The sequence below is a fragment of the Martes martes genome (genome assembly GCF_963455335.1).
Source record: "Martes martes genome assembly, chromosome: 17".
NCBI classification, from domain to species: Eukaryota; Metazoa; Chordata; class Mammalia; order Carnivora; family Mustelidae; genus Martes; species Martes martes.
The window spans coordinates 50,073,816-50,086,437 of NC_137905.1; the positions used below are offsets into that span (position 1 = coordinate 50,073,816).

Consider the following 12,622-nt stretch of genomic DNA (forward strand, 5'->3'; position numbering starts at 1 on the left):
TTCCCGAGCTGATGCCTGCTTTGCCATTTAATAGTTGTTCTTTAACAACTCTGTTCTCAGTATCTTAGTTTCCTGTTGGTGCAATTACCACCAACTTAGTGGCTTAAAACAATACAATTTTTTCTCTTGCAGTTCTGGAGGTCAGAAGTCTGAAATTAAAAAAAAAAAAGCCTGAAATCAGTTTAACTGCGCTAAAATCAAGGCGTTGACAGGGCCATGTGCCCTTTGGAGGTTCTAGGGGAGAGTCTTTTTGCTTGACTTTCCGAGCATGAAGAAGCCACCTGTGTTCCTTAGCTGGTGGCCTCTTCATTTCCAAAGCTGGCAGCACAGCATCTTCTGACCCTTCTGCCTCGCTCTTATAAGGACCCACCCAAGTAATAATCTAGATTAATCTCCCCATTTCAGAATTTTAATTTAATTACACCTAAGTCCCTTTTGTCATGTAAAGTGATTTACTCACAGGTCCCAGGGATTAGAGCCTGGACATCTGAGGGAGGGTAGGGAAGGTTGCACACATTTTGTTTACTACAGCTTTCTTATTTGCAAAATGAGAGTTAACAGTGCCTTTCTGGCAGAGGGTTTTTTATTGTTATTATTTATTTGTTTATTTATTTATTTAATTTGACACAGAGAGCACAAGCAGGGGGAGCATCAGGCAGAGGGAGAGGGAGAAGCAGTTTCCCTGCTCAGCATGGAGCCAGAAATGGGGCTGGATCCCAAGACGGGATCATGACCCGAACCCAAGGCAGATGCCCAACTGACTGAGCCACCCAGACGCCCCTTTCTGGCAGAGTTAACACACATACATTGCTTAGAACAGTGGTTGGCATACAGTTACAGTTCAGTGTTACCTTTTGTTACCTTATTCTTTCTAATGGCTACCTCCTTTTCTGTGGTACGTGTGCACCAGAGTAGTGTGGCCTCAGAGCCCACCATCTGAATCGCTCTCCCGTATTATTGCCTGTATCAACTAGCCGATTATTAGCCACTTCCTAGCTGTGTGTCCTTGGGTAAGCTAGGGAACTTCTTTTTTTTTTTTTAAGATTTTATTTATTTATTTGTCAGAGAGAGAGAGAGGGAGAGCGAGCACTGGCAGACGGAGGCAGAGGGAGAAGCAGGCTCCCTGCTGAGCAAGGAGCCCGATGTGGGACTCGATCCCAGGACACTGGGATCATGACCTGAGCCGAAGGCAGCTGCTTAACCAACTGAGCCACCCAGGCATCCCAGCTAGGGAACTTCTTTGTGCCTGTTTTCTCAGCTGCAAAATAGGGATAAGGAGATACCAGCTCATAAGATTGTCATGAGAATTACGTAACAATACACATAAAGAGTGTGTAGCATGGGGCGCCTGGGTGGCTCAGTGGGTTAAAGCCTCTGCCTTTGGCTCAGGTCATGATCCCAGGCTTCTGGGATTGAGCCCCGAATCGGGCTCTCTGCTCAGGGGGGAGCCTGCTCCACCCCCCACTCTCTCTGCCTGCCTCTCGGCCTACTTGTGATCTGTCAAATAATAAAATCTTAAAAAAACAAAAAAGTGTGTAGCATGTGGTGAATCTTCAATGTAGGTTAGCTATTATTATTTTATTATGTACCAGATTTATGTAATTCTGGTGATGGACACTTGGGTTTCTTTTGGTGTCTCTATTCCATACCGTTCCAGTAAAAGTATTATACTAAGTTGCAAGCACAGTCATAGATGCTAGGGATACGATGGTTTCTGGAACTTACATTTGAAAGGAGGCGGCAGTGAACATATAAACAAAGAGTGTAATTCCAGATAGAAGTGGATGCGGACATAAATTGGGATTAGGTGGCCAGTGTGGACTTCTAAGGTGGTGACAGTTGAGTTGAGGCCTAAAGAACTGACTACCGGCCAAGTTTTAAGGCGGGAGCTGGGGTGTAGGCAAACTAGCAGCCAAAGAGTGTGATGAGCCTGAGATGGGAGCAGTTCACAGGGCTTTGGGTAAGGAACTTGCAGAGGGAGCCATTGAACAGTTTGAGCAGGAGAGGGGCATGATCTGATCTAAAAGCTCTCTCTTCCTGAGTTGGGGATAGCAGATTGTAGGGGGCAAGAGTAGAAGCAAGGAGGCCAGGTATAAGGCTGTCGTAGTTCCGTAGGTGAGAAATGGTGGTGGCTGTGAGGGTGGGGGGAAGTGGATAGGTGCTGCTGCTGTGAACAGATCTGTACATGACCTGGGTGCACACCGGAGTATTTACGCAGCATTCGTTCCTAGAAGGGGAACTGTTGTGTCAGAGTATGAATAATACTAGCTGACATTTACTAAGTGCTGACTGTGTGCCAGGTCCTATTTTAAGTGCTTTTCGTGTAATTGAGCCATACATTAGCTGTAAGCTCAGGGCCTCTAGCATAGTTAAGGATTAAAAATACAAACATGATATTCGGTGTTGATGGCAGCTGAATAAAAAAAACATCCCAAGCAGGGCCTCCTGCGTGGCTCAGTTGTTAAGCGTCTGCCTTAGGTTCAGGTCATGGGATCAAGCCCGTGTCAGGCTCCCTGCTCAGCGGGAAGCCTGCTTCTCCCTTTCCCATTCCCCCTGCTTGTATTCCCTCTCTCGCTGTCTCTCTCTCAAATAAATAGTATCTTTAAAAAGAAAATTGTTGGGGGGGGGTTCCTGGGATCCAGCTGTAGGGCTCCCTGCTGAGCAGGGAGCCTGCTTCTCCATCTCCCTCTGTCCCTCCCTCCACTCACGCTACCCCCGCCCCCTCCCCCCCCCCCCCCGCAATAAATAAATAAGTACAATCTTTAGGGGCGGGGGGAAAAACCTCCCAAGCAGTTAGAGTCTAGAGCTCTGTAGGAGGTAGGAATTTTGGAGAGGCCACGTGATGTGATTTTTGTCAGAGGCATTTATAGGTTGCAGTGCTCTAAGAGCTCAGAGGAAGGGGTGCTCACTTGAGTTGGCTGTGGTAAGAAGGACTTTTTGAGGAAATGGGATTTGAATTGGGTTTTGAAGTCTGGGGAAAAGCTCAACAAGGCCTAGAGAGGAGGAGTGTATTGGAGGTGTGTAGAATGTGGTGATCTAAAGTTGGCAGGTGGGAAATGGAAGGCATGTCCAGGAGGCAGGAATCTGCTGCTGGTGGGAGAGACAGCTGGGGAAGTGGAAGGGAGATACTGAAGGCCTTTAAGTGCCAGCTTTGGAATTTTTCTATCGGATTCTTTTGAAAATCAGGATCCCACCTATCACTGAGCCCTTGTTGTTGTTGTTGTTTTTGTCATTTTAGGGCTAAAGTTATTTTTTTTTTAAGACTTTATGTATTGGGGCGCCTGGGTGTCTCAGAGGGTTAAGCCTCTCCCTTCGGCTCAGGTCATGATCTCAGGGTCCTGGGATGGAGCCCCACGACGGGCTCTCTGCTCAGCAGGGAGCCTGCTTCCCCCTCCCCCTCTGCCTCTGCCTGCCTCTCTGCCTACTTGTGATCTCTCTGTCAAATAAATAAAATCTTTTTTTAATAAAGATTTTATTTATTTATTTATTTGAGAGAGATCACAAGTAGGCAGAGAGGCAGGCAGAGAGAGGGAGCAGGCTCCCTGCTGAGCAGAGAGCCCTACCTGGGGCTCCATCCCAGGACCCTGAGATCATGACCTGAGCCGAAGGCAGAGGCTTAACCCACTGAGCCACCCAGGTGCCCCTGTTGTTATTTACTTTTTTTTTTTTTTTTTTAAGATTTTTATTTATTTAAGAGACAGGGGTGGGGGGGTGTGTGCAGGGGAAGCTCACGAGTGGGAGGAGGGACAGAGGGAGAGGACAAGCAGAATCCCTGCTGAGTGTGGAGTCCAACGACAGATCCTAGGACCTTGAGATCTCGAGCTGAGCCTAAAGTCAGCAGCTTAATAGACTGAGCCACCCAGGTGCGCCTTGTTTTTTGTTATAAGTAGGTTCTGAACCCAGCGTGGAGTCCAGTGTGGGCTTTGAACTCACAGCCCCAAGATCAAGACCTGAGCTGAGATCAAGAGTCAGTTGCTCACCTGACTGAGCCATCCAGGCTCCCCTAAGTCCAGACTTTTTTTGTTTGTTTTTCATTTTTTAAGATTTTGTTTATCCATTTGACAGAGAGAGACACACCATAAGCAGGTGAAGCAGCAGTCAGAGGGAGAGGGAGAGGGAGAAGCAGACTCCCCGCCGAGTGAGGAGTAAGATGTGGGACTCAGTCCCTGGACCCTGGGATCATGACCTGAGCTGAAGGCAGACGCTTAACTGACTGAGCCACCCAGGCACCCCCAGACTTTTTGAGATAGCTGGACCTCTGACTACCTTTCTTAAAATCTCATCTTTTGTGACTTTATAAATTAGGATGATCCAAACACTTTCCGAATACACCCTCTTTTTTTTTTTAGACTTTTTTCTTTTTAAGATTTTATTTATTTATTTGACAGACAGAGATCACAAGCAGGCAGAGAGGCAGGCAGAGAGAGAGGAAGGGAAGCAAGTTCCCCGCTGAGCAGAGAGCCCGACGCGGGGCTCCATCCCAGAACCCTGGGATCACGACCCGAGCTGAAGGCAGAGGCTTTAACCCACTGAGCCACCCAGGCGCCCCCCGAATACACCCTCTTTAATGCCACCCTGTTTTTGCTCATACTACCCCTTTTCACCTTTTCTGGTGCTGCTGTCCTAGTCCAAGCCTTCATTCTCTCTCACCTTAACTGTGACACCCTTATCCCTCCAGGAATCCGGCCCACCCCTGACATGGCTTTCTGTTGTGCTTAGGTAAAATTCAGCACTTAGGGGCGCCTGGGTGGCTCAGTGGGTTAAAGCCTCTGCCTTCAGCTCAGGTCATGATCCCAGGGTCCTGGGATCAAGCCCCGCATTGGGCTCTCTCCTCCACAAGGAGCCTGCTTCCCTTCCTCTCTCTCTCTGCGTGCCTCTCTGCCTACTTGTGATCTCTATCAAATGAATAAATAAAATCTTAAAAAAAAAAAAATTCAGCACTTACAGTGCTTGTAGGAGCCCTCGTGATGTGGGCCCTGGTTCTGTCTATGACCCCCCCCCCCCCCACTGTTCTTACCTTTGCTCACTGTTCTTCAGCCACTGTCCTTTCTGGTCCCGAAACATGCCAGGCACTCCTCCGCTTCAGGCCTTTTATACTTGCTGCTTTTGTACTTTCTCTTCTCCCAAATATTTGTATATTTGTCCTTCATTTCATTTTGATTTTTGCTCAGCGCCTTCTCAGAAAGGTCTTCATGATCCGTCTGAGTAAAATAGCATCCTCCAACACTCTTGATCTATATCCTGCTTGATTTCCATCACTTCTTTTTTTTCTTTTTTCTAAGTAAGCTCTTCTGTGCCCAGTGTGGGGCTTGAACTCATGACCCTGAGATCAGAGTCGTTCTGCAGGCTGAGCCAGCCAGGCCTCCCTGATTTGCATCACTTTTTGACATCCTATATCTCTATCTCTTCCGTAAAATAAAAGCTCCACGAGGGAAGGGGTTATGTCTGTCTTGTTCACTGCTCTATTTCTATACCTTAGAGGGGTGCCTGACATAGTAGGTGCTCAATAAATATTTGTTGAATGAATTGTTCTTTGCAGGATGGATTAGAGCCTGTCTCTTTCCTGGATTTTAGCCATGATGCTTCCGTGCATTTAATGAAAACCAAAATTACTTCACTGTTATTGTGACTTGTTTTGTTTTTCAAGAATTCGGTGAAACTTTCACTGTTCTCTGTCACCTGGTTAACAGTGTCTGCCTTACAGGCTGCGGGCCTCCCGGGTGCTTCTTGTCGGCATGAAAGGACTCGGGGCTGAAATTGCCAAGAATCTCATTCTGGCAGGAGTGAAAGGACTGACCATGTTGGATCCTGAACAGGTGAGATGTTTGGCCACCTCCTCACTCTTCCTTCACGGTCTCCCCTCTTCAGTGTAAAAAATTTGGAAGTGTCGTGAATTCCTGTGTGCCCCTGCAGGCGTGTGAAAGGAGGGCTGGCATTAGTGGAGCTGTGGCCTCATGGCACTGGCACGTCCTGGGTGGTCAGCTCCTATCTCCTGTCTCCTCCTTGCGCTTTAAAGCATAGTTAGTCTCTCCCTTGGAGGGTGACTTTGAGGAGGAGAGGGGTGGTTTTCCACTTCATACGTATAAACCGCCTGCGTGGCTACTTAAAATTGCACAATCCCCTCAGAGCTTTGTTATGGTGTAGCTGGCCTTTACCCTGCAATGATCCTGCTTTAGAAGGTTCAAGATGCGGCTCAGGACTATGTAACATTTGAGAGGTATCTCAGGAGAGTTTCATGAGTTTGGAAAACAGTGGGTGGTAGAGAATGGATGCAGACTGCTTAGCATGGTGCTTACACATAATAAACATCTGATAATTAATAATTTTATGGCATACCATCTAATTGAAGATATGGTAGTCATTCTCCTCTCCTACGTAGATTTCTCTGACCAGTTTTTCCAAGGTGAAAACAACTTCTTTCTCTTACATTCTCATGCTTCAGTGTTTTAATTTTCTTTTATAGAAAATTTCAAATATCTACAAAAGTAGAATAACGTTGGCTACCCCATCTATCTGACTTTTACAGATAACAGTATTTTTTTTTGTCTGTATTTTTTTGGACAGTATTTTATTTTATTTTTTATTTTATTTTTTTGGACAGTATTTTAAACCAAATTCTAGAAATCATGTTGTTGTTTAAGGTAAAATACTTGAAATATTGTGTCATCACATGGTACTCTTGGTGTCTTTCCTTTTAGACGATGAACATACTAAGTAACTAGCCACACAGTGAGGTGTAGGCTCTGGAAGAAAGCAAATGTTGATGAAATTTTTTAAAGCTCATCTGTCTGGGTTTCAGGAGAAAAGTAGTATGAGGATTTAAAAGAAAATCTCCTGCAATGAAGAGAAATGTGGGTTGCCTCACTTAATATCAATCACAAATTGATTTTTGACTTGAATTCAAAACCTTCTAAGGAAAGAAAATTCTTGGAAGCAAACTGTGGGCGGAGCAGTTGCAGTTTTGACATCTCCCCAACCACAGTGCCCCCTAGAGGCTTTTGGAGGGAGAATTTGTTTGCCGTGTAGAGAGGGTCAGAGCAGAGAGAGCCAGGGAAGGATGGTTCCTAAATGTGGAGGCCTGTAGTGTGGGAAACTGAAGCCAGATGGGGATGATGACTTCCTCATCTGGTTGCAGGACTCCGAGAATGGGGAAAGATGATAAAATACTGAAGCGTGACAGAGTGCTGTTACTGCCTCAGGACAGCGATGGGTGCCACCCAGTGTTGCAGTGAACAGGCTGTTAGCCCTGCCGTCTTCACTTTGAGGACTTGCAGTGCCTTCCATGTGCCTTCCACTGAAATGCCTAATTCCTCTGACTGGTTTTCAAGACCTAATACAGCGGTTCTCTGTCCCATCTGTGATTTGAGTATTTGGGGGATTTGTTAAAAATAAAAGTTCTTGGGGCTCCTGGGTGGCTCAGTGGGTTAAAGCCTCTGCCTTCGGCTCAGATCATGATCCCAGGGTCCTGGGATCCAGCCCCGCATCGGGCTCTCTGCTCAGCGGGGAGCCTGCTTCCCTATCTCTTTGCCTGCCTCTCTGCCTACTTGTGATCTCTGTCAAATAAATAAATAAATAAAATCTAAAAAATAAAAAAAGAAATAAAAGTTCTCCAGGTGAGTCTAAAAGTCAGGGAGAGTTGAGAACCACTGGCTTCATGTAAACTGGGCCCAGTCAGCTTACCCAGCCTGACTCTTACCTCATAAATTCATGGACACACTTTGATGGTTCTGCCCTTTGGAATTTGCTTGTGCTTTTTTTCCCCCTGACAAGGAACATCCCAGGGAGACTGTGCTACCTAGTGCAAAAGCTCTGGAATTTTGCAGATTTGGACTCAAATCCCACATCTTTAAGCTGGGCGAGAAGCTTTATTAACTTCTCAAGGTCTCAGCTTGCTAATTAATTAATTAGTTAATTATATTAGTAATCTATATCCAGTGTGGGGCTCAGACTTGCAGCTCTGAAATTAAGAGTCTCATGCTCTGCTGACTGAGTGGGCCAGGTGCCCTGCAGTTTGCTCATCTATTAATCAAGGATGTTAATTCCTGTCCTTCAGAGTTCAGAGTGTTCTATTTTGTTTACATCAACAAATATCCTAGAGTACCTGCAGGCTATCCTGTCCAGATGCTGGTGATACAAAGATGCACAAAATTGGGTTCCCATTCTCAAGATTTCTTTAGAAACCAGAGCAGGCTTCTAGACTCAGGTTGTGGTAGGGGGACACGAAAGGCTTCCTGGAGCTGTGGTCTTAGCTGAGGCTTAAGGAACAAGTAGAGATTTCTCAAGTTGAAGGGCGGTATTTTAGGCAGGAAACATTAGCAGTGTCATAGAACAGCATGGCAGAAGTAGAATATAACAAGCAGTGCTATTTGGTGTTTTTAGAATGAGAAGCCCAAAGTGGTGTGTGGTGGGGGGGGATTGCAGGTTGTAGGTAAAGTCCAAATCGTGAAGGCCCTGCTTGGAAGCCTTGCTTGTACTCATTCCTCTGGGTGGTAAGGATTCGTTAAAGAGTTTCAAATATGGGATGGGTGACCTGGTCAGTTTCAGGCCTCCTGTAGAACACTAGTCACTGTATATGATTTGCACAAGATAACGAGCAGACGACCATCTAGAAGGCTGCTTTAGTAGTTTAGGTAAAAAAAAAAAGGGTCCGAGTAATAGCACTAGTGGTAGAAAAGACAAGAAGCACACGGAGGTAAAAAACAGGAGGTGGTAGAATCGGTGGGATCGTACACGGGAGCACAGGGAAAGCAGGTACCTGTGGTAGCAGATGCTTCCGGCAGGTGCTGGATACTGTGCTAAGAGCTGTAGTTGTATCTCATTTAGTCCTCACAACTCTGAGATGTAGGGATTGTCATCCTTATTTTACAGATAAGAGAACTGAGGAAAGGGAAGTGGATTACTGGGCCACTCAGGGTCATAGTAGATGGTGGTACGATTGGCACCCAGGGAGTCGGACTCTTGGTAGAGCCTGTGCTCTTAGCTACGTCATCGGGTGGCTGTTACCAAGGACATAACGAGGCTATAAAGATTGGGGTTTCTGGCTCAAGTAATTGGATGGGTGGTAGGCTCATCAGCTGACCAGAAAATAGAGGAGTTGAATATGAATATTCAGAAAGAGATATCAGGTGGGCAGTTAGACTCTGATGGATGAGGAAGCAGTCTGTGCCAGTAAGAACAGTTCTAGATATGCCAGCAGAAACTAGAGGTAGTGAGTTTATGGAGCTGTGGAGAGCGGAGAGGTGAGTGATTCTGAGATGGAGTCCAGGGGAAACCCTAGCCAAGAGGGTCTACATGGAGACTGGCTGTCCAGTGAGGGAAGAGCAGAGCAGCACTAATAGAGTGATTACAGAAAGTGTACTGCTTGTCTTAACCTCACTTTGCCTGTGACTCCCATACCCTTGCTCGCGCTCCCACCGTTCAGTAAGTGGCTGAGCTGGGATTTGAATCGAAGATTTGAATTCGACTTGAATTATTCCAGAGCCTTGCTCTTAACCAGTATGATGTACACCTCTCAGTATGTAATGAGATCCCTGAAAAAGTAGGACAGGTTGGGTCAAGGATACTGTTAGAGGGCTGGCCTTGAATGGGAGGAAGACCAGCTCATTTTCTTTTTTTTTTTTTATAAATTCTTTTTTTTTTTTTTAATTTTTATTTATTTATTTGACAGACAGAGATCACAAATAGGCAGAGAGGCAGGCAGAGAGAGAGGAAGGGAAGCAGGCTTCCCGCTGAGCAGGGAGCCCGATGCAGGGCTCGATCCCAGGACCCTGGGACCATGACCTGAGCTGAAGGCAGAGGCTTTAACCCACTGAGCCACCCAGGTGCCCCCCAGCTCATTTTCTTGAAGGAAAGGTGGTAAGGGATAGTTGGCTGGAGGAGAGGACGGAGATTGCTTGTGTTGTCTTGGTGAAGGTAACATACTAGAGATTAATTGTTAAATTAGATATTGGATGTGTGAAGAAATGCTGTGAACGGAATGGAATCTGTAATCGTATTGGCAGCTCTCAGGTGATTTTATTTAATTAATTTATTTTTAGAAGATTTTATGTATTTGACACAGAGAGAGTACAAGCAGGGGGGAGCAGCAGGCAGAGGGAGGGGGAGAAGCAGGTCCCACCGAGCAGATAGCCCAGTGTGGGGCTCCATCCCAGGACCCTTGGGATCATGACCTGAGCTGGAAGTATCACTTAAAGGACTGAGCCACCCCGTCGCCCCTGTCAGGTGATTTTATCATCTGTCTTTGAGGCTCTCTGCTGACATCCAGCCTTGTGGGTGAAATCCTCCTTTTGTTCAAGCCCTACTCATCTCTCCTCCTTTCTGAACTTTTAATTGAATTTAAGAGTTAATTTCAGGCATTCTTAATTGTGACTGATTTTGGCACTGGTCTGATTTTATTTGTTTTCTTATTTTCAAAGTTCAGGGTTTTTTTTTAAAGTAATTTCTACCCCCAGCATGGGGCTTGACCTCATCAAGGGCCTTGCACATTGTTTAGACTGAGCCAGCCAGACATCCCTCCCTGGTCTGATTTTTAAACCAATTGTAGACAGGGACTACATCGTTTATTGATTTTTTTTTAAAAGATATTATTTATTTGATAGAGCACAAGCAGGGGGAGTTGCAGAGGAAGAAGCAGGCTCCCCACTGAGAAGGGAGCCTGCCTCGAGACTCAATCCCAGGATTCTGATCCCAGGATTCTGGGATCATGATCCGAGCCGAAGCCAGATGGTCAGCCGACTGAGCCACCCAAGTGCCCCAGGGACTACATCCTTTAAACTACTATTGCTTGTCTCCAGATGTTTAAAATTGGGAACATAGTAGGTATTTGGCAAATTCTTTTTTTTTTTTTTTTTAGATTTTATTTATTTATTTGACAGGCAGAGATCACAAGTAGGTGGAGAGGCAGGCAGAGAGAGGAGGAAGCAGGCTCCCTGCTGAGCAGAGAGCCCGATGCGGGCTCCTGGATCCCAGGACCCTGGGATCATGACCTGAGCAGAAGGCAGAGGCTTTAACCCACTGAGCCACCCAGGCGCCCCGGTATTTGGCAAATTCTTAACCACTGATAATTTTATCATTTTATTAGCAGTTACAAATTTAAAGAAGAAAGTGTGGACTTTTCTGTTTAGAGTGAATTTTCTTTATAAACACAAGGGGGTGCTCTTTAACTATCAATGCCAAGTTAAAAAAGTTCAATGTCTCTACTTTAAGCCTCTGAAGGAGTGAGTGTAGGGAGTCTGCATTAGGCAAATTTCTGCAGGAACAATAATACAATTAGATGGTAGATATTTTCGTTATCCTTGAAAACAGAAAGGTTTGTTGTTTTTGAGAATTTGTTTTCTCTCTAAAATTCAGGTATTAAAACAGTGCTATTTCTAGGTATCTCCAGAAGACCCCGGGGCTCAGTTCTTGATCCGTACTGGATCTGTTGGCCGCAACAGGGCCGAAGCCTCTTTGGAACGAGCCCAGAATCTCAACCCCATGGTGGACGTGAAGGTGGACACTGAGAATATAGAAAAGAAGCCGGAGTCATTTTTCACTCAGTTTGATGCTGTAAGTCCCATAAAGAGTGTAAAATCCGTAGGTTTAGTACATTGGAGTCTCGAGTCTGACATTGCCTTGGTGTACGTGTCTTGCTAGCGCGGTGCCTTTCCGTGTTGACTGTGTTGGTAGTGGATCCAGTCTGTTGGATCTTCTGTGGCTGTTTGTGACTTGCTGTCTGCTGGTTTCTTCTTTGGGCATATGTTCCCTCAAGACCAGGTTTCATCATTGGTGTTTGTACTCCTTCCAGAATCTTTCCATATAGCTTCGATACATTTTACTACAAGTGTTTTCTCTGGAAAACAAGTTGGTGGTTAATTTCTGTAGTAGAGGCATTTTTTTTTGTTAGAAATATCAAACTACAGCTTGTGTTTTGTCTTAAAAAAGAGCACACCTGATCTTGGTCTATGTCTGTCTCTTTCACACAGCCACTTTGACCACGTTGCCATGGATAACTAGACACATTCCCTGTAGTCATAAGCCAAATGAGGCATATCCAGCCTCATTTGGTTTCACTGCCAGATCTATGCAGAGGTGAAAGGATAAGTTAAATTTTGTTTCAGCGTCTGTGACCTTTCAGACATGGTTCCCTGTACCCAGGAAAAGCTAAACAAATGTTGGGTAACCGTGGAATAGTCACAGATGATCTGCTTGGTTTTTAAATGAGAGGCCCATTACATGAGAGGTTAGAATCTGGGCTGGGTAGTTTGTTTTTCCACACTGTTACATTTCATATGTGCATCTGTTCAAATGTGTGCTTGGAATGATGGATCATCTGTGCGTTTTGTCTTTTTTTTAATTTAATTCATTCTATTTTGTAACTCCCAAGTATTGGAACATTTTCTGTTTGGACATAAGTCTTCTCTTCATTTCTTTATCCATAGTAACCACATTTGGTTAATTCTAGGTGTCCCTTGCATTTCTAGCACTTAGAGGGTTGGTTAGAACTGAAGCCCTGGCTGGTGGGTTGTATAAAGCATGCGCATGGGGCGGGGATAAATGCCTCAGGGGACTTGTGTTTCTGGCCTCTTAGGTTTTACCCTCATTTTTCACTCTGCAGGGTTCCATTTGGTCAACGTTGCATGTT

At 45.4% G+C, this 12,622-nt stretch overlaps 1 protein-coding gene across 2 annotated transcripts in view; it reads left to right on the top strand.

Moving 5' to 3' along the window:
• The window catches only part of SAE1 (SUMO1 activating enzyme subunit 1), an 81,111-nt gene that overhangs the window by 7,429 nt on the left and 61,060 nt on the right, over positions 1 to 12,622 (top strand). Inside the window, exons 2-3 of one of the 2 annotated variants that reach the window (XM_080829250.1) lie at positions 5,705 to 5,816; positions 11,374 to 11,547. In XM_080829250.1, coding sequence (XP_080685376.1) covers positions 5,705 to 5,816; positions 11,374 to 11,547 — 286 coding nt within the window. The remainder of the gene's footprint in view (positions 1 to 5,704; positions 5,817 to 11,373; positions 11,548 to 12,622) is intronic. The other variant, XM_080829251.1, reaches the window with a different exon arrangement.